General features: G+C 35.7%; 1 protein-coding gene across 1 annotated transcript in view; it reads left to right on the forward strand.

Moving 5' to 3' along the window:
• Positions 1 to 20154, forward strand: part of LOC116767227 (protein tiptop) — a 134181-nt gene that overhangs the window by 24499 nt on the left and 89528 nt on the right. The window contains 1 exon segment of the mRNA XM_032657466.2: positions 842 to 928. Within this exon segment, the coding sequence (XP_032513357.2) occupies positions 871 to 928 (58 nt within the window). The 5' untranslated portion in view covers positions 842 to 870.

Below are 20154 nucleotides of genomic sequence, written 5' to 3' on the forward strand. Positions count from 1 at the left end.
TTAATGTGCGCGGGTTTATTTGAATCAGTCGAGAACGTCACACGTCGCTCGCTGCTCATAAATTCTGTGACATATCGTTCGAGTTCCGAGATTTTTACCTATAAATAAAACCAACCTTTGCACTCGAAATCCTCTTTAAGTGTAACGCCATAAGGTTGAATAAGTGTTAATCTAAATGAAGATATAAATTTGTCTCCGATATCTCATGCCTCGCTTCATATTAATGACGGTTCTTTTTTTAATTTATTGATAATGTTTCTACCTTAAGTTTTTTTTTATTAATTTCGTTTGCAAGGAATGTATTTTAAAGGATGTGCGTCTGATTACAAACGGTGACTGTGAGGTAACTTTTGACGACTCAACAAACTGCTGTATATAAAAACATAATGTAAACACTATTATGTGTTATTTAATTCGTCTAATTATGTATTTTGCTATTTACTATGTTACTGTGACTTTATAGGGCGTTATATTTTTGTCGTATTGATGACATGGAAACTATTAGCAGAGAGATCAAATATAATAGAACCGGTGTGAAAGAGTAGTTAGAGAGGTTAAGTTTAGTTGTGTTATAGAATCTGGATGGAAACGGAAAAAAATACATTTTATTAGTTCTTAAATCTTAGAATGCTACAAATTATTTGTAACCGAAGTCTTAAAGGAGCATATTCTTTAGTTATAATATTTTTCAAGTCAGCTGTCCGTCGCGTGAGACATTCATGAATTTATTTAAAATATTCCAACGGAAATCTCTTCTACAAACTACTTACATATAAAGTTATGTTTGTAAAGAAACATTTAAGTTATAAGTTCTCTTTTTTACGTTATATAATTGTTTCAGATGAGGTCCAGCGGTCGGCGGCGCTAGAGATGCGCTCCAAGCAGCAGCCGAGACCCTCCTACCGTTGGCTTGGCACTAACGAGAACGGTAAGACACACATACACTCATATTTTATACTAAACACTATATACTAACATACCGTCCATTAGCATTAATGAGTTGTCTATCAATCGACATGCTCCGTGTATGTAACGTCGTCGGATACAGAAGGGTGAGGTTTTGAGTTTTAGTAAACTAAATGCATATCCAGAGTCGGCAGCGTGACGTGACGACTTTGAATATTCAACTAAAACTGGCAATAAATATAAAGTTACTGCTATAGAAAAAAAGACAGTCGCAGCAAACACAAATGTAATACTGAGTAATAACTCATAGGTCGCTTTGTACGAAACTAAGCCACCGTGAAGCGATAAATAATATTTATTTTTGCTATTATACGCGTTTTTGTCAGTTGTTATGGGTGTAAATGGCAGGGCGGGTGATGTCGGACGGGGTGCTACTGAGAGCGGTGACGGACACTCCAGCATCAGGGTTCGGCCTGCTGACTCACACTTATCAACACTATTATAAATAAGCCATCGAATTGATCTAATGAAATCAATCAATTCCTATAATAATTTCACAGTTATATAATTTAATGTCGGTTTAAAAGCTTGTTTGTATGAAATTAATGTCATACCCGCTCGCTGCATGGCCACACTAATAAGCTTGCTTGAAACAACGTCTCAGTCTGTATTGATCAACACACATTCACCAGGACTGTTTTACAAATTACGAAACTCTTCCTTATCTGGTAATTTTTAATTGAAAGATACTTTTCATCTCTAATTTAGTTTTTCATCAAGTTTTTGTTTTCATTACACTTTTATATTTCATCGTGAGTCGTGACGGCCTTTATGTAAGGTAGTTAGTTACTCTATAACACCGCGGTTAGTTAGTTTAACTATTATTATTTTTAACATATTTTATTTATAAACCGAGTTTAAAATCTATTGGAATGCTACGGTCCTTTGAATGCATAAAAATGACATGATTTACATATATATTTTTTGTCGAACACAATACAACATTATAAATAGTGAGTGTTACGCAAGTTTAGGCAAATTTATGACTGACAGACGGACCTCCGACTTTCTTCGTCCTTTGTTTAGGGACCCGCGGGGGGTCAGTAACCTGCTTTAATTTTTACTGCCGTCAAATTTACACTGTGTCTAATTCAATATCGGTTGTGAGACAATATGAACCTATATTGTTATTATATTGTGTCATGCACTATCGGAGACTGGTTCGTATTCTTTGCCTTACCCATGAACACCTGTCGAGACAAAGTTATTTATAGAAGTTATACTGTAATAATTTTAAAAGCAATGACGTAATAGGAAAATAAAAAATAAGAAACAATAATGCTGTATATTATTGTGAAGATAGCGTCATAATGCGATCCAAGAAATAGAAAAGAAAGAGCACAGAAACATTTCAGTATTTAGAATTGTCGGTGAGAGCTCGTATGTATGATACTCAAGTGTCAACTGGATAATAGAGCAGTGTCGAGTGTCCAGAGTTATTGATAGACAAGTGCTCGCTGACATACAGTTTAGTGGCTCTAATATAAAGTACAAGGTTTACGTTCGCTGTGCTCCAGATACGTTGGTTTTATCTGAATAATGATACGATAAATAAACTCGGACTCTACCGGAATGAGGATTTAGTGTCGCTCACGGACACGTCTGAACCGACCGACACAAACTCTCACATTTGATTACTGGACGAACATATCGCCTGTTTTATTTGTTAAAACAATAGTTTGGCCACAATCCGGCCGGGCGGGCGAGACGCGGGGCTCCTTGATGTGATACAAGCCGGACAGCGGCAGCTTTATTAGTAATCCTTTTAGTTCATTGCCTTCCGCTTCATTATTGTTAAATATGGTTTCATTGTGATTTTTGTTTAGGGAAGTTTACTACACTCTTTAGGCGCGTAACTCTTTTATGGTGTGAATTCTACAACCGCCTCGCTGATTACTTTATATTTATTTATCGTTCCGTGTCTTCGTAAGTCCCATGTTCCATGTCGTGCAATACAAATCTTTTCCGTCACTCCCTAACCATTTGTCTCTATGATTCAATCGGAAAACTATTAATGGAACGTATAAAAACTATGATAAATTCTGCCATAGATCGTTTCCACTGAATGTATTGTGAATCATTTTTCGTGTCCAATAAAAGTCGCACTCCATACAATCGTTAAGTCTCTCATGATAACGGAAACAAAAAATCTGTCTAGTTACGTGAAGCCTCTGTTTACAAACAGTGGACGTTTTACAATCGTAAAGATCTTGTCCGAAAACAGCCGAACAAAACCGATCACTGATTTATAGACTTCGGAATAGCTCCCGTCTCTTAAACGCTCCGACCGATCGCTGAATTTACGACTTCATAGACTTTTATAACTGATTTTATCCGTCGTAAACTTTTATAAGGCGATTTGGGCGCTCATTAAGGCCACGGCGCACTGGCCTTGAGCTGTGACACTTTCAACATAGTCCAAAGAATTAAGTATTACCTAACATCTGCACAAAAAGACCTACCATCAGTGAATGAGTGAGCAGTATGCGGTAAGATTTCACGCTTTATATTAGAGTAATAACTAATTATGGTACGTGAAAGTTACTAAGTGTCTACAGTTCGTACGCATAATAACACATTAAATACTATAAAGAGTTACTAAACTGAATTTATTAGTTATTAAGTTTAAAACAAAAGCCAAGCAAAAGCTAAAGTTGAATCAGTCGACGAGTTTATGGCCTCACATAAAAATAGATCGATTAGGTCGACGATGAATAAAAAGCGTATTAAATCATTAATAAAATAGATTTAGGACGTAATAAAGTGAGTTAAGTCGTCGATAAAGAGACGTAAACAGTTGTCGAGTCGTTGGAGCATCGTAAACGGTCCGCCCGCCAGTTGTGTGGCCCCAACATACTATTTTTATAAATAATATACGTAATAAAAGGAGCCCATTTGGTTGTATATATTTTGAATATAATATTTTGCATAGTTAATATATATATATACATAAGTACATATAAAACTATACACCATAATAATAAGTTTTGATCGACTTATATTTCCACATCAATATGTTCTTGATATCTGAATGTTATATCTTATTTTAATAAATTTTAAACATTTCACACCTGTATCTGTAAACACTAGAACTGCCAAAAGTCTGAATCTAAATTATAGCTCAGACGCGAAGAGCAACAAACAGACACCAATCTCTGTTATTTATTATATACGATTGGCATTAGAATGATTTAAGATACGGCGGAGGAGAGAATGTGTTTCATCTGGGATATTCTAATATTGTTACAAATAAAATAACAGCCGAGGATTTTAATCTGAGGAATAATAACACCGAATCACTGAAGAGAGCAACCATGAAGCTATTCGCTATTGAAAGAACAATTAAATTTTGACAAAGTTTTAAAGAAAAAAGTCTCAGTTAATTATGAAATGAATTAGTTAACTGGTTGATTAGATCGTAAAAAGACCAAACACGAACAGGGTATTCTTAAAGCGTTTTACCGGGTATTTCAGGCCGATTCAGACGTATACTCTATAAATACAACACTAAATTCCCCAATCCATACAGACGCGCTGTCCACTTCAATGTATCGTCATCTAATCTGTGTGAATGAGTCCCTCTATTTTTACATAAATTATTGCCGTTTATTTCGAGACACAATCACTTAAGACCGCATCGTGAATTAGATTATATCTGTACGATAAGTTTATAGGACGATAAAACTTGCATGATATTAGCGTAGTGAATAGTTTTATGGTTGTTTATGAAGGTGAGATGTAACACAGTTGCAGTGCGATGCCTACTTTAGTGACGATATCTCATCAGCTAACGACCCGACACATCGATCGCTCTCCACTGTTTATATTTCACCGTATAACTAGCTGTAACCGCCTTATTATATTTGTCTACTAAACATTACGTTAGCTGTCGTCGACTAAGTTAGTTAAATTTTACGTATTTTTTTTAACTGGTTCCAGTATCACTTGGGAGCTGATTAATCAGGTCGCGTCCCATATATGTTTGATGTATTTTAAGTCTCTTCAGTCAGTAATTCTAAAATAAATCCAACTAGTAGAATTCATCAATTTAATAGTAACTTTATTAAAGTAGCATAACTAATTCAGAGACTTATTTATATGATATTATGACCCATTTTGTATCTCCAGTTACATCTTTCTCTCGTCCACATTCCGATCGCTGTGATCTCGTCCTTGGTCTGGTGTGACGGTTGCCTAGCAACGACCTGCTAGTAAACATCATTGACGGAATTTCGCGAAGTCACACGAAACGTTCCAGAGCTAAGAAACAAAACGATTCAAAATACATTAATTATAATTAAGACGAAAAACATTTTATTTATTAAAAATATTTTATTCGTGTATTAACATGTTTTAAATTATTTGTTTTTTGTTTGGTGTGTACCTGTGTGTGTATGTGATATTGCATCGACATTCTTATAGTCATCTGCAGGTACACCTATTTACTGCATGTAATTCGCCGACCATATGTCTGTGAAAGTTATTTTATTTCTTTAATTTGAGACCGTTTCCATTCCACATCAACATCGACATCTCGTGAGCGTCTCTGCGTACACTCATGGTAAGTGGTCGGGTAAATCGAACGCCTGTAACTTCATTAAAACTAATATAAGTTTATACATATTAATATGAACACATCAGTTGAAATCGAGTTTATGTGATAGGGTTGTCTACCGCCGATTTAATAATATATGATACAAAATAAAACGCTGGTAATATATCGTGTGATAGATTTATTACGTCTATTTTCGCCTCGATTAGTTTCTATCAGTGTTATATTTTATGTTTAATATTTAGTAGGCGTTTTTTTTTTCATAATATGTCAACACCCGTCACCCCTGTTCCGCGTCCTATACCTCCTCGCTACACATAACGGTAGCGTTTTATATATTAATTTGTAATGTAAATCATCTTAAATTATTATCAATAAAATAATTATAACATCGGATGTCTAAATCAACACGTCCTGTGAAGCTCCATCGTCTTGAATATATTTCCAATATATTAAATGTTAATTGCTTTTTATAATTTTGTTCGTCCTCCACATTAAGTCTTGATGTTTGTATATTCATGTGTCCGTCTTTAGGTGTCCATTATATTATATAGAGTGTTCCGTATATAACCAGAGTCGTATATTTATCGGAGTCTCCGCTACCTGGTCCTCATGTCTCGTGTCTAACTAAATCTATCTGAATAATGGTCAACAAGGCGGTTGTCATCCCGGACGAGTTACTAATGCCTCTAGCTGCGACGTATTTATTAATACAGATATATTAATTGACAAATTATAGCTATTATATTCTGAGACAGATATTTATATTATCTTAATATAGCGCACTCGTTCGTATGTTACGGTCGGTGCGACGGTTGTGTTCGTGAGACGGAGACTCGACAGTGAATGTTGGTTTGTTTGTTTGGGAAGTTCCAGTGTCAGTTGTCGATATAAAGAGACCGGTATCGATGTAATCGTTCAAATCGATATATTGTTATTGCTGGGTAGATTTGAAAATAGAAAACACTCGATTAAATATTATATTTGTATATATGTATCTTGTTTTTATCGTAACTTGAATAATCGTCTACCGACTATGTTCAAATAACTCCGCGTGCCTATGATTTGAACAGAGCAATAAATTTATTGATATGAATTATTATGTAAATATTTTGTGAGTTTTTTCTTATTTCTTTTAAATAATAAACAGAATCTGAAGTTGCTGGTATCAACTTGTTATATCAAATGATTGAAAGCTAAACTGCTGACAGTTTCCATATACTAGGTATTCATTTAAAGAGTTATTGTTTGAATGAATGAAATCAGTGAATGTTAATCAGGCTTTGAACGAATGAGTGAGTGAGTGAGAGTTTCACTCGCGTGTTAAATTCGACTTTAAATTTATGTTAATGTGTTCGTCTACTCGGCCTGCATCGTTTTAAGTGCTTCGACTGATGGATGAAGGTGGCCGCTAAAATGGCGCTCCACAAAATACATCTACATATATTGTATAATGATGTCAAAATGATTAGAATTTACATGTGTTATACATTGACATTAACATAATATTTGATTTCATCATAATTTAAAATATTTTAAACTCGTATGCTAATTAAAAGATTCAATAACCTCAAACAGCCTAATGTCGTACGGTCGATGGAAATTTTGACCCTATTTTAAATTCTAAATATCGATTAGTGAGATAATTAAATATAGTTTATGTCAGCTACTCTTGTTTATAATCGTTCTCATATTGTAATGAATCCACGGCTTTCGCCCGTCACGGATGTCGATCCTAAGACAACGTTCAGTTTGTTTGGCCGTCATATTAAGCGATTGAATTAAAGCTACGTTCAGGTCTCGGGTCTACAATGTGAACTGATATCCACAATTTCTGTGTTCTATTCTCATTCTATAAAGCGTCATTTTAGGGGTCTGACGTAACTTCTTATAGAAATCATGAAATTTAAAACATACTTAAATTAGAGTGTGAGTTTGTTTATCTGGGGAAGTGATATTTATTGAGTTTTCAATAAATCCGTTTAACTACCTCTTGGTTTCGGTTATTCCAATTCCAGTTTAGTTAGTTACTTTGAATGCTTGTTTAAATTTATACGTAATTTTTATGTTTAGTCTATTAAGTTTCATCGATGGGACATTTTCTTCAGTTTGTTTTGGTCGTATAGTTGCCACCAGCTACCAACAGTCGACAGTGTGTTATATGCTCCGACACAATCTATCTCAGTAATAAGTTATAGTGAATACGTCAATGTTGTTTACAGTGAGGTTATAATGCGGGCTGTGAAGCCGCGAGCCCAGGTCGTTTACAGGCTATATGACTTAACATGGCGTGACGCGCACCACGATCAACTTTACTGTTGGTGGTGCAAGGCATAGACGGACAGCGGCGTGGAACAGGCGAGAGATACACAAATTACATTGCGAATCATGTTTGAGATAAACACTCAAATAACTATTAGTTTAAATTAAAAAATATATATTATTTGGCGGAGTAATATGAGTCGAGATATGCTGAGAGTGAAGGGTTCTAGTCCCGCTCACGTCGATGCTGTCTTTACTATTAAATTGATGATAGCTTAAAACTATTCTTCATACTAGTAATGATGCTGCAAAGCCTTCATATGGTCAGTGGAATATAACAATATATAGAAGTGTTATTAGTACGCCCTGAGTTACGTTCCTCAATACTTGGACCATCTGAGAGCTCTATCGTTGATAAATTCTATCAATAACAGCGGCGAGAGACGTCGGGTGCCTTCAATAGTATTTACCCCCTCGAGTGTGAAATAAGTAGTTTAGTTTAACTTGACTCCCGCTCTTTGTCATTATTGATTATCTTTGTGAATAAATATATCACAATCTTGGAGTGCACTATCTCAGTTTTCTATTACTCTGAGTATTTCAAGATTATTCCTTACGGAGGTGAGGTCAGTATTATAAGTCGTATGAAGCGTGTTTAAGCCTGTACAGTGAAACCCATTCGCTAAGTATGCGGTTTCGCCATGTCAGGTAAATACCTAATCTATTGGCAACTGCTGACTGACAACCGGTCTTATGGGGCAGGTGTACTTACGTCAGCGTGTCATCCGAGCGGTCGTCAGAAGCCATATCGGAGTGTATATGATTTTGTCGCAGATTTTAAATGCGGCTTAAGTGCTCTCTCACATTAGCGATATTTTGGTCATTTTATTCCCGTCGTCCTCACGCTATAAACCGAACGCTCGTTGAAGTATCGAGTTGTTACAAAACCATCAAAAATTAACATAAACCGGACGGCGTGCCAAAAACTTTTTATATTGAAGGGCTTGAAACATATTAATTTGGCTCGATTTAACCTGATACTTGCGACATTTAAAAGCATGTACGTAGATCGTTTGAACTCGTAGTAGTGTCGATTGTCACATTTCAACTATTATGTTCAACTAATTTAGTGTCAGTAATTCATTATCGTAAAGGCCTTCAGTCAGTTCCCACAGTTGTAGTCTAGGCCGTTGATCAATAGGAGTGGTAATGTCACGTCCCAGCTATGACTTATTCCGTCGTGATAGTTCAACTGCTGGCGTGAGGATGGTTTGATCGATGCCTACTTACTTCATATTTTCCGTGATGACGTCACTTTAGTTGTACTAAAAATAACATCAGTACCGTATTCGGAAGTTCGACACGTAATTGTTCATTCTGACAGTGAAAAAATACATTCCTCTTCCTTTTCACGAGACAAACGTCCGCCTCTGATCCTGTGATTCTTCAGACAATTTCAAATAGATCAATCTCGACTCGGTGTCTTGTGTGATTACTTGGAGGCTTAATGGTGACGAGGGGGAGGGAGGGGGTTACGGGGCCGTGCGGGGGTGGTAGGGCCCAGGGGGGGGGTGCTCGAGGAAGAGGGGCTCAGACACCTGTGGAATACTTGTTGCTCGTTCAACTTTTTTCGCGGTTTCACTGACTATAGACATTTGTAGTTTTGTCCAAGTTTTCCATCCGTGTGTAATATTTTAAGAGGATCTTGGAATCATTAAACGTGTATTATGTCATGCGTCAAACGTTTTCCACCGTCGTATGGTAACTTTCACATTGTAATAATTCTATTAATATTTTAGCAATAATAAAGGTTTCATAAATAAGGCCAGCACACCTTGTGAATCTCGCGATGCAGTGTCTACGCAATTTATTACGCCATTATACGTCATGTCTGTGCGTTCCGGACTTGCGATACACTGTTAAATACAATCACTAAATATATGTGGCTTACATGAAAATAGAATAGACATCGGGAGCTTCACACTGTAGATGTGAGGACATGTAATACTCTTCCTTAATGATGTCCGACACACTATCTTTGATTTATGTGTTTCTCATGTGTGGTGACGACTAATGTCTCTGATAAATATGAAAAATCGGTCTTCATAAAAGTAAAAGATTATTACTTTATGTTTTGTGTAACCATAATTGTTTGGTGTAAATCGTACCCGAGAAACCTCTTACCGTGAAAGTTACTCAGACGTACGTCTACAATTTTTATTGGTATCAGACGAGATAGTATTAACTTCCTAATAAGTGATGCTGTAAAGAAATTCCGGGATGATTGCGGGATTGCGCGATTTATTGCAGTGAGTTCGGTCGGATGCGCGTACGCAGCGATAAAACGACGCTATTATCATCAAGCGTTAGGATGGAGGCGCACTAGGAGCTTCACGGATTTTCACCTATCACTTCAATAACTTATTAAAAATTAAAGTTCTATTTAAAACAACTTAAGTTGAAGTAAAATATAAATCCTTTACGGGGAAGTAATAGTTTATCTGAATGTAAATGATTTCTCATTAGCGTGTACTCGACTCCTGTTGAGTCTTCACCTTTACAGTCAGACAGGTAATGTCTTGTATATTACGTACGGTCAAGATGCATCTTATCATTAATTGCCTTTCTCTATTGCAGTGATTTACGGTTATCAGTACTAATCTTGAGCCATTCAATTATGATTACCTAATATGCGTAAATTATATTCGTCGCGGTTTAATCTGAAAAAAATTGTAACTCAATTAAAATCTTTTCTTGCCTTCCTTATAGGTCGTTGCCCAATGGTTTCTGACTCCTGTCTTTAAATGATTAATAGCGCTTTATTAATATACGATTCAATTAAATGATTTGTTTTTGAATTATTTACATACTTTTGAGGAGAATATTTTTATAAGCACTGTACTTCATTAGTTAGGTTTTATTAGGAATCGACTTTTTAACTTAGACTTATATGATGGATTTTTTTTCCTAACAACTTATCGTCTGCTAGTTCTCTCTAGGAACGGAGTCTATGCTCTGGTAACGGTAATTCCCTTCACCGCTGTGTAATTAACAAAAAATTATAGTTTAACTTACTGTTAAACAAGTTTTATTAAAGGTCCTTTACTTCAAACGGTCCGATAAAGTCCAGGCTGTTTTGATTTTTACTTGGATTAACTAAAATAAGATTCTCTCATAGAAATAGTAAATTTCTTCTTTCTTTAGCATTTCATGAATTTTTATATGTGAGTTCGGTCATAATGCCGCTGTATTACTGGAATAAAAGAAGCCTATGTGAAAGGCGGCTATAAATTTCTGCCTATTTCTAATATCATTCAACGATACTTTTTATGTGATTAAGAAAAATATGCATAAACAAATAAAAAATCAATTACGTAGAACAGTGGCAGGATATATTTAAACAAATTCGAAACTGTAAGGATTTTTGTTAAATTAGGACAATCGGTCTATAACGTCTTTTATACAGAAATTCCATCAAAAAAAGTACAGTAGATACATATAGCACACGGTATATGATTGAGTCACGCTGCCGTTATCCTTAGCCAATGATCCACACAATACAAACATCTTTACAGTACTAATAAAAACTTATTTCGATCCATCCAATGGCATCCTATGGAGCACGTCTCTCAGTAGTTGGAAAATGATAATGCACCGTGCCGGGTAATAAATAAACCCTCATCATTTACATTGTGTGAGTGAGAGAGATGGACTGACACGTGTGTGTGTGTGAATGTGTGTGTTTGTGTGTGTGTGCACTCCCGCCCACGATGCGCCCGCGTCGCTTGTCACACTTTTTCTGCAATAAACTTGATGTTAAGTTGGACAGTCGTATATTTCAATTTGCTATGTCCTGCAGTCACTAGAATCCGAGTACACTGGAACACTTCTTGTATTGTGAAACGTTACATTACTAAATCAATTTTTATAAAGGCGAGGCACCGTACGTATCATTTATATGTGGGCAGCGTTCTTTATGAATGTGATGTTAAAATATAAATTAAGACTTTATTCCGCTGTCCAGCGGTACGGAAGCCGCTTGTCCAGTGACTCACTCTTGAACGAACTTTAACAACGATTTCACTTCGCCATCTCTGGAGTCCGAAGTCACATTTGTCACCTCGTCCCTTCCAATTTACTATCGGATTTTTAAACGATCACATTTACTCGATTTGAATTTCAAATCCTCGACATAACATTTGAAGGTCGCACTCTCAATAGCGATGCATGTATAAAATAGCGTCGAAGCAATGTTAATGTCATTAAACTCGTTTCCACAGGCTTTACATTTGATGTCTGAGAGTATGTAGGCACTGTCACGTTATATTTAAGTATTAAAATTGAAAATAAATATTGCCTACTTATTGCATATAAGGAATGTGCAGTAAAGTACGTCATTTGAACGACTCTCTGTATATTATTATAAAATCAAAGCCTTTTGAAAACTCAAACAACACGGACACGTGACACCCACGGATGTCACACGAAGGTTTCTTTGGATACGTCGGTTTGTCTTATTTTTGCTATTATTGTCTACTTTACTCGAGGTCAGCATAAAAACGTATATCTTGTCGGTTTTATTTATAAACTTATAATACGAACGATAAAATTTTCAGACAACCGTCGCATTATTATATTTTTATGTACATTTTAATATTACACAATATCATTCCACTGCAGTCACATCTTTAATATGTAAACATGGAATCGTATGAAGAACAATTAATGAATCTTTGTAACACTCTTAACTCGGTGAAATTTTTGATTTTACAAAATAAATATAATAACAGATAGTGTTGTTACATTTCTACTATTCAATTCGTTTGCACATTCACATTTGCGTTCTCGGCACTATTGGAGGAGGCCAGTGTGAGAGTAAATTGAAATGAGCTGAGACGACACTAAGAAGAGAGCGATATAAATATCATAAAAAATATCGTAAAATCTTTCCAATTTAAATTATTATTTAGTTTCAAATAAAACCGACCGGAGCGTCTGATATTAAACTGTTAACTAATAAGGCTGTATGTTAAGTGTATTATCTTTCAATATTCCCTGCAGCTCGTCTTCATTAAGGCTGCCATCTATAGCTGCAATAATTGCTTAACGTCGTTACCGGTAACATAATTGCATCCGATCCGCGTCTTAGTCTTGTCTTGTTCGCTGTTAAAAATTAGGTCAATCAACTTTACTAGTGCTTCTACATTTAATAATATCTTCATCATTCTTTAATCACATTCTACGGGTGTCTTGAGAGTCTGCATCTCACCCTATGATACGATACGATACGATACCGATACGTTTTTTTTATATTCTAAATCCTGAGCCTTCATCTTCATGATATAATGGCTTAAACATAACGCAAGTCAGTAATAATGGTTCTTATGTTTGATTACAAAACATCAATAATTTTATAAACAAAGTGTAACAATTGACTGTTTGAACTATTTCCGTATAGCTCGCACCTGTTTTCCTCATTTGGCAAGAACAATGCTGTTGCACTTTAAATGATTGCTGACTCATGGGCCAATAACCGCGTTAGTTGCATTGGGATTCCAGCACAAAGGAAGCTAAGCTACTGCTAGCTTAATGAGATATGTTTATGTACACCTGTAGAATATATGTTTACTGTATACATTAAAGAATCATTCAAAAATTATATTCATCAAACTGGTATTTATTTATATTGTACATCGTTGTAAAATGTGAATTCAGGGAGACTGTCCCTGACATTATTTATTAGGACGGTTTAACATTTATTTCACAAGCTATTTAATCTTTGACTTCGGCCCATTAAAGTTTTATAGTTAGTACAAATTAAAGAAGTATTAAATTATTATTCGCGCTATCCGCGTTGAATAGAGCTAAGTTTAGTACAATGATAAAAAGCTACTTAATGGTTATTAAAAGACGCGTCAGAGGGTCCGTCTGATTAAATATACAGCCTCCCGTTAGGCCAGTCTGCAGTAATCTATTCTATGGCGCACCCCTTCGCGTTAACAATTCAAAGAGGAAAAAACGACCATCGACGTCTTGTGATATTGAGCTCATGTCCTTATCATATATGTATGTACCTTTATTGGATATCTGTTAATTGTTTAAGTCTCCATACCTGCCTAAGGTTTAATGTATTCGCTATATATTTCTTATTATTCTTTCTAATCTCTGTTAGTAAGAATACTTCTATAATACAAATGAAACGATTAGACAAAACTTGCTTTGCACCATGGAACACATGAGCGTCTCCGTCTTAATAAACATCGGATTATGTAACTTAATACAACTGCTCCAACTGTTTCCATTAACAAGATATTCGACTATTCAATTTTCCATTTAATGTATGCATGTCTGTGATGGCGAGTGACCAAGATGGAAGTACATTATCAAGTCTACACCGGTAAAAAAAACCAGTAGCACTCACATATGAAACATTTCTCCCCACCTTATCACGAGACACCTGATTCTTTTTGCCCTCCAAAATGAAGCGTCCAGTAAAGGGATGTGGACCCCTCTCCTGCTTTCGACCCCGTCAGACCCCCACATATCACCCATTCCAGGCCCAACCACCCACTCGGGGTTTAATTAAAGTCCAGTATAAGGTTTTAGCGCGTCTCTACCTTTGATAGGTTCTTGTCGTTCAATTGAATGGATTTTTTTGTGAATTAGGGGATTAAGGATCGATGGAAGGGTTGAGTGTCCGTTTGAAAGGATCGCTTTGAAAACGTGTGTTTGATGAAACGAATGTGCTTAAACTGCTTGAGGAAGGAGCTGTCTAAGTTTTTAAGTCAAATTATTATTACGTTTCTAATTAATCGCTTCATAAAATTAACCGGCTTCCTCCGTGTGTTATGATACGTAAATGATTTACAAATATATAGTTTTCATATGCTAAAACTAGTTTGTTTTTTTTCGTCAAAAACAAAAACTATATAATATAATTTATGAAAGAACATCAGGAAAGCGATGTTTATATGTATTCCAAAGTTAACCTGATCTCTGACTGTTAATGAACTATTATAAAATGTTAATTATGTCTCACTTTATATTCTTAAATTCGTCCAAAGATCAAAATTATCATAAGGGAACCATCAGTGGGTCAGTGTGAGCCGTCTTCGTTATATTCGTGTTCTGGTATGTATATTTCTTCATCGTGCCGAGCTGCTCTGCCCACGCTCGTTCCTAACCCGCGCAGGAGTCGCCAACCGTTTTATATTTATGCTTTAACGAAGTTCATGTGACATGTTTATTTCGTGCCTCTTTTTATGGGGTTTTTATGGGTTACGGAAAATCAGGTGTTGAACGTAATGTACTTATGTTTGTTTAGCGCTACGAAGTTTTTTACTAGTTATTTATGTAAATAACTCATAAAAAGAATGTTTACGTAATTTGGTTATAGGAAATGAGATTTGATTTGACGTTATCGATCGTAAAGAAATTGTTCCACTATAACTTAATTTTTATTTACAGCTCAATAACTCTGATGTGCTTACTTTTACCAATTGATGTTAATATCAATTTTATTATATTTTGAAATATTAAGTTTTAAATGATCTCATAAAAATATTAAGAACTGTGTTTTTAAATTAATTATATTTCCATATATATATGTATATTGGTTAAAGTTGATAGAAGTAGGTACAACAATATGGTATGTATGTAAAGATATCTAAGACTTTCGCGAGTATTTATTTAAATAAATGTAAGAATTTCGAATATACTTTGCGTTTTTAATTATTTTAAGAACTAATACTCCCGACGTTTCGGTTCCTTTGCAACAAATCACGATCAGACGAGGTGAAAATTGTCATCGTCGGGAGTACGTAGTTTTAAAATATTAAAAGAACAGGTCGTATATCCGAAAATCTTAGTGTTATTTAAATAGTATATGTAAGTGTATATACGTCAGGGTCATATATGTAAATGTTTCATTTCATATGTCATCAATTAACTCTAAATCGATCCTCTGAAGGCGGAGGACAGACGAAAGTAATTGGGCATAATTTAATCCGCTTCAAATGAGTCGCAGTCGGCGTTTTTTTTAGGAAAAGGTCGTATTTATTCGATCGCTTTATCTGTAACATGAGTTCATACTTTGTATATCTAAGTTAAGGACATATCTTAATTAAGGAAAGCATCTGTCCCAGCTAGTTTTCTTCTCGAAGACGTCGCTAGTTCTGTCTCTTACATACATTCCAATTATGATACATTATATGAATCAGTCATTTCAGTAATGAGGTACCTGGTCCTGTAATTACACAGCATCCATTGCCTCCCCGCTGAGGCTCTGACACATAGATTAACTTGTCACGCTGTAATCGATACGATGCGATTATTGGAGGTCAAGGTCCGCTGTTTGATTTTAATCCTAACTATGGAGCTCGTTATGAATGACGGTTATTGTGGGAAACTTGTTACTTGATCATCATCTGGCATTGTGGCTTTCTTTTACTTCATTTCATTATAGACGTGAAGAGGGTTTTATTGTGTTAGGGGTGAGTCAGGTTTTTGAACCACAATATTAAACTAATTTCAAAATGTGACGCGATACCATAAATGACAATTATGCAAGTCCTCACTGTGGCTATTATCAGTAGCCGTAACATATGGTATTGTAGAACATTTCTACAATTCACTGTTGATGACAGCACGCATAGCTTCAAGACATGAGAGCTCAGCGAATTATAGTCAGCTTCACTACGATGGGTCCAATGTGATTTCTTAATCTTATGATGATGGGCATTGTGACTACGAAGAGTGGTTCTCAATTAATTCTCGAATTAGATTTAATGACTTATCATATTTATGATAAATACCTCCTAGTTTTTTAAAATTAGTTGTAGACACACTAAAAATTATGTATTAAAATTATCCGAAAACTTTTGTTCGAATTAGTAGTGAGGTATTATATAGAATGTGACACTGTGTGCAGCATAGGATGTCTTCAAAGACGCGCTAAGTTCATGTATTAAGGCGATGTCACATAAGATGAAGACAATAGTGACGTCACAGGCAGAGCGGTGACCGCAGCTCGTAGTCGCCGGTCAAACGATGCTTCATTGGTCAGGCTTTGGTTACTGAGATATTACTATAATTATATTGCTCTGAAACCTGCGGCGATCTGTATGGGATGTAAGATTCCATTGCGAAAGATCGAACGATCCACAGCTATAGATCGTCTGTGAAGCTGCATTATAATATAAACTGAATATAGAGCGACGATAATAAATACACTCCAGAAGGAACAAGATAAAAGATGCTGCTTGCAGAGGAACAAATCACCTGACTAATAAAACCGAATGCCTTATAAAGTACTCAAATTAAAACCCCAGCTCAGGTCGTACCCCGAGATGGTACTAAAGAACGAAACTGAAACTCGACTCCTCCAAGACTCGTAAACCCTCCTTGCTCCCTCGCCACTCTTCTAAAATCTCTGCAAGAATTGCATAACGCCAGAGCGAGATACAGCTACGCGATACAAGGAGCGCGAGTGGGATGGAAAGTTTTGCAGTTGTCATAATTTTAGTAGACAGACTTATAATAAAGATAAACCGGGGTTTGGAGTCTTATTTATTCTGAATTAAACAGTTTTTAAGCTGTCTTTATGAGATTTCTTGTTTAGATATTTTGTACGGTATCGACGTATTCATTGTAACAAATACATAGAAAATAAATAAAACTAAATTATACTACAAGTCGTGTAAAAGTTCCTTTACTATGACTTACACTGTGTTTATTATTTACTCCCAAGCAATTAATTTATCAACTACTCTGAATTCTGATGTAATTCGCAATGTTTTACGTTGTATTTAATTTAGACTATTAAAAACGAAATATAATATGAAACAATATAGTACTGTTATTATTATTATGTAATAAATATTGACAATTATGTTTTTAAATATAATCACGGCGACAAGTAAACAATTGGAGGATAAAAAATTTAAGAATTTCATTAAGATGGGTCCTAAGACTTAAGTTTCTTTAGACGTTTCCTTTCCAATTGTCAAACTCCTTAGATGTCCAAACTGTGACGCATCAATGAACAGGTAAGCTGATGAGTTACCTATTCGCCGGCCGTGATCTGTTGAGCCTCCGTCAGATAACATCGCACTTCGCACTGCTGTCCAGATTACAGGCGAGTCCTGCGACAGTTTCGGTCACCTACCTTACCTGTTTCAACATTTGACATGTTGATTGTTAATTAAAATTTCCTTCCATTGTTTCAATCTTAATAGTCATTACCGTCCTACACAATACCGAGGCGTATAGGTTTCATCTTGAACTTTTATCTCAACTGTATAGGATAAGATACAGTTGTCTGAATGACACTCGCTCTGGAATCTCCCAGATGAGGCGATTCAAAAATGAACTACTCTCAACTTTAACCATTCAGTTTGCATTTCCATTTTACTGTCTACGGTAGGTATGTGCTTCGTGCCATTTAAGTTTCAGTTATAACCTGGCTTAGTGCGAGACTTGGGGACTTTTTATCGCGATTACTTTTAAAAATATTCGAATTACCTCTCACTGAAAGCTAAATCACATATATCATTATGTATAGTTTCACTTCAATGTGATCCTTTTTTTTATGTTAATGCAAAAAAGTTCTTGTATTGATAGCTGTTTAGTTGATGAAGGAACTTTCGCTTGAAACAACAGCGACTTCATCAAATGTAGGGACTGTATTAGAGGAGGTCAACAAACTCAGTTCTGAGGACGCACAGTCCTGTCCTTCAGGCCAGTAGACACATTTCTATGCTAATACTATGATAGTGTACAGCGAAGTTGCTTACTACTTAACTTTCATCTGAGAATGCATAAAAGATCAAGCAGATAACGCGTTTATAATAACACAGAGAGAGGATTTGAAGAGATGCCGTTTTGCCACTTTCCATACTTTTGAATTATCCTCGTATGTATAAGGATGTTGTTCGACTTTAGAATTTATGTAATGTTTCAAATTTTCCCCGTTCATTTTAAGAGTTGGAAACCATTTTAATAATCATAGATATGTATGTATATAAAGTTTTGATATAATCTTAATTTTTTTTATTTGTACGTGAATATTAAATAGGAGACAGCCAGTTTTCTCTTAAATAAACTAATAATATTACAGTTCAAATTCTTTTAATAATATAATATTTGTTACGTAACGTACAAAACAATGAGTTTCGTCTCGTTGGTAATCAACATCGTAGAGCACGGTTCGTCGTTGTAATATTTTAAAATAAATTGCACTCGTTGCAGGTAAGTGGGGTATAATTTATCCGGACGTGCATCGGATCTATCAAGCGCGTTATCAATCATATGTCTTATCAAAGATAGCGGCGCTGAGTGTCAGACACGCCTTGTAATACATTGCGCCTTTGATGCGGACTTCCCTCTGAAACTACTTTCTATACTAAATGTTTCGATAAAATGTAAAAACGTGCCCTTTAAAAGGGCAATTACACGAACAGATTTTTGTGCATGATCAAATGTTTGAATATAGCTATGCGTAATGTACCTGCGGGATGAAATCTGTAAATTAACCCGCCTTAATTAATCAAGAGCATAGACCGAGATTGTGCCGGAGTAGCTACGCGTACTTTCACTCGCCTTAGCCGGATCATGTCCTTATATTTAATTAGAGCCTAATGAATTCCATCTGGGGTATGGTCGCGGCCTAATTAAAAGTGGAATGCGACGTGTCGCCTCTAAAAAGGTTTTAACTTCTGTGTTACGCTTCCTTCTATTTGGATCATTCATTTATTTTCTTCGGCACAGGTTGCAATAACTTTGTGGGAATATTTTAATTTTATGATAAATCCTAAATGTAATATTAAAACGAAGATTAAAGTCTTCGAAGATATTTATCGTTCATGTAAAGTTATATGATAACGATATGTGAGAGTTGTAACAGCCGTATAAAGTTAACGGAAATCCTCCGACTAGTGGCAGTCATAACGTCAAAGTTGTAGAGTTGGATGCGCTGCGCCCGCGCTTTCGTGGATCTGATAGGCTGCCTTCAGCGCCATCTATCGTCGCGAGAGCAATCTAAATAACGAGTCGATCGCGCGATAAATCGTCCCCGTCTCGTACCCGCCTCGCCGCTTGTTAGGTGCACGTAATTAATGACCGCTCTCAATTCTTGTTTCCGTACAGCCATTATGATTTTCTATAAGAAAATGGTTAATGCATTGAATCGATACTTAATGGGTAATTGACAGCTGAGTGGGATTATAACGATGCTCGGCTTGTCAGTCACATAAACGAATTATTTTAAAATAATATTTTACTATCGGACCGACGTAAATGATCAAAGATGTTTTTATACATTTTATGTGACCTATCAAATACAAAGGTTTATAATACTTTATTGACGTCGTTACCCG

The sequence above is a fragment of the Danaus plexippus genome (assembly GCF_018135715.1).
Source record: "Danaus plexippus chromosome 9 unlocalized genomic scaffold, MEX_DaPlex mxdp_24, whole genome shotgun sequence".
Classification (NCBI taxonomy): Eukaryota; Metazoa; Arthropoda; class Insecta; order Lepidoptera; family Nymphalidae; genus Danaus; species Danaus plexippus.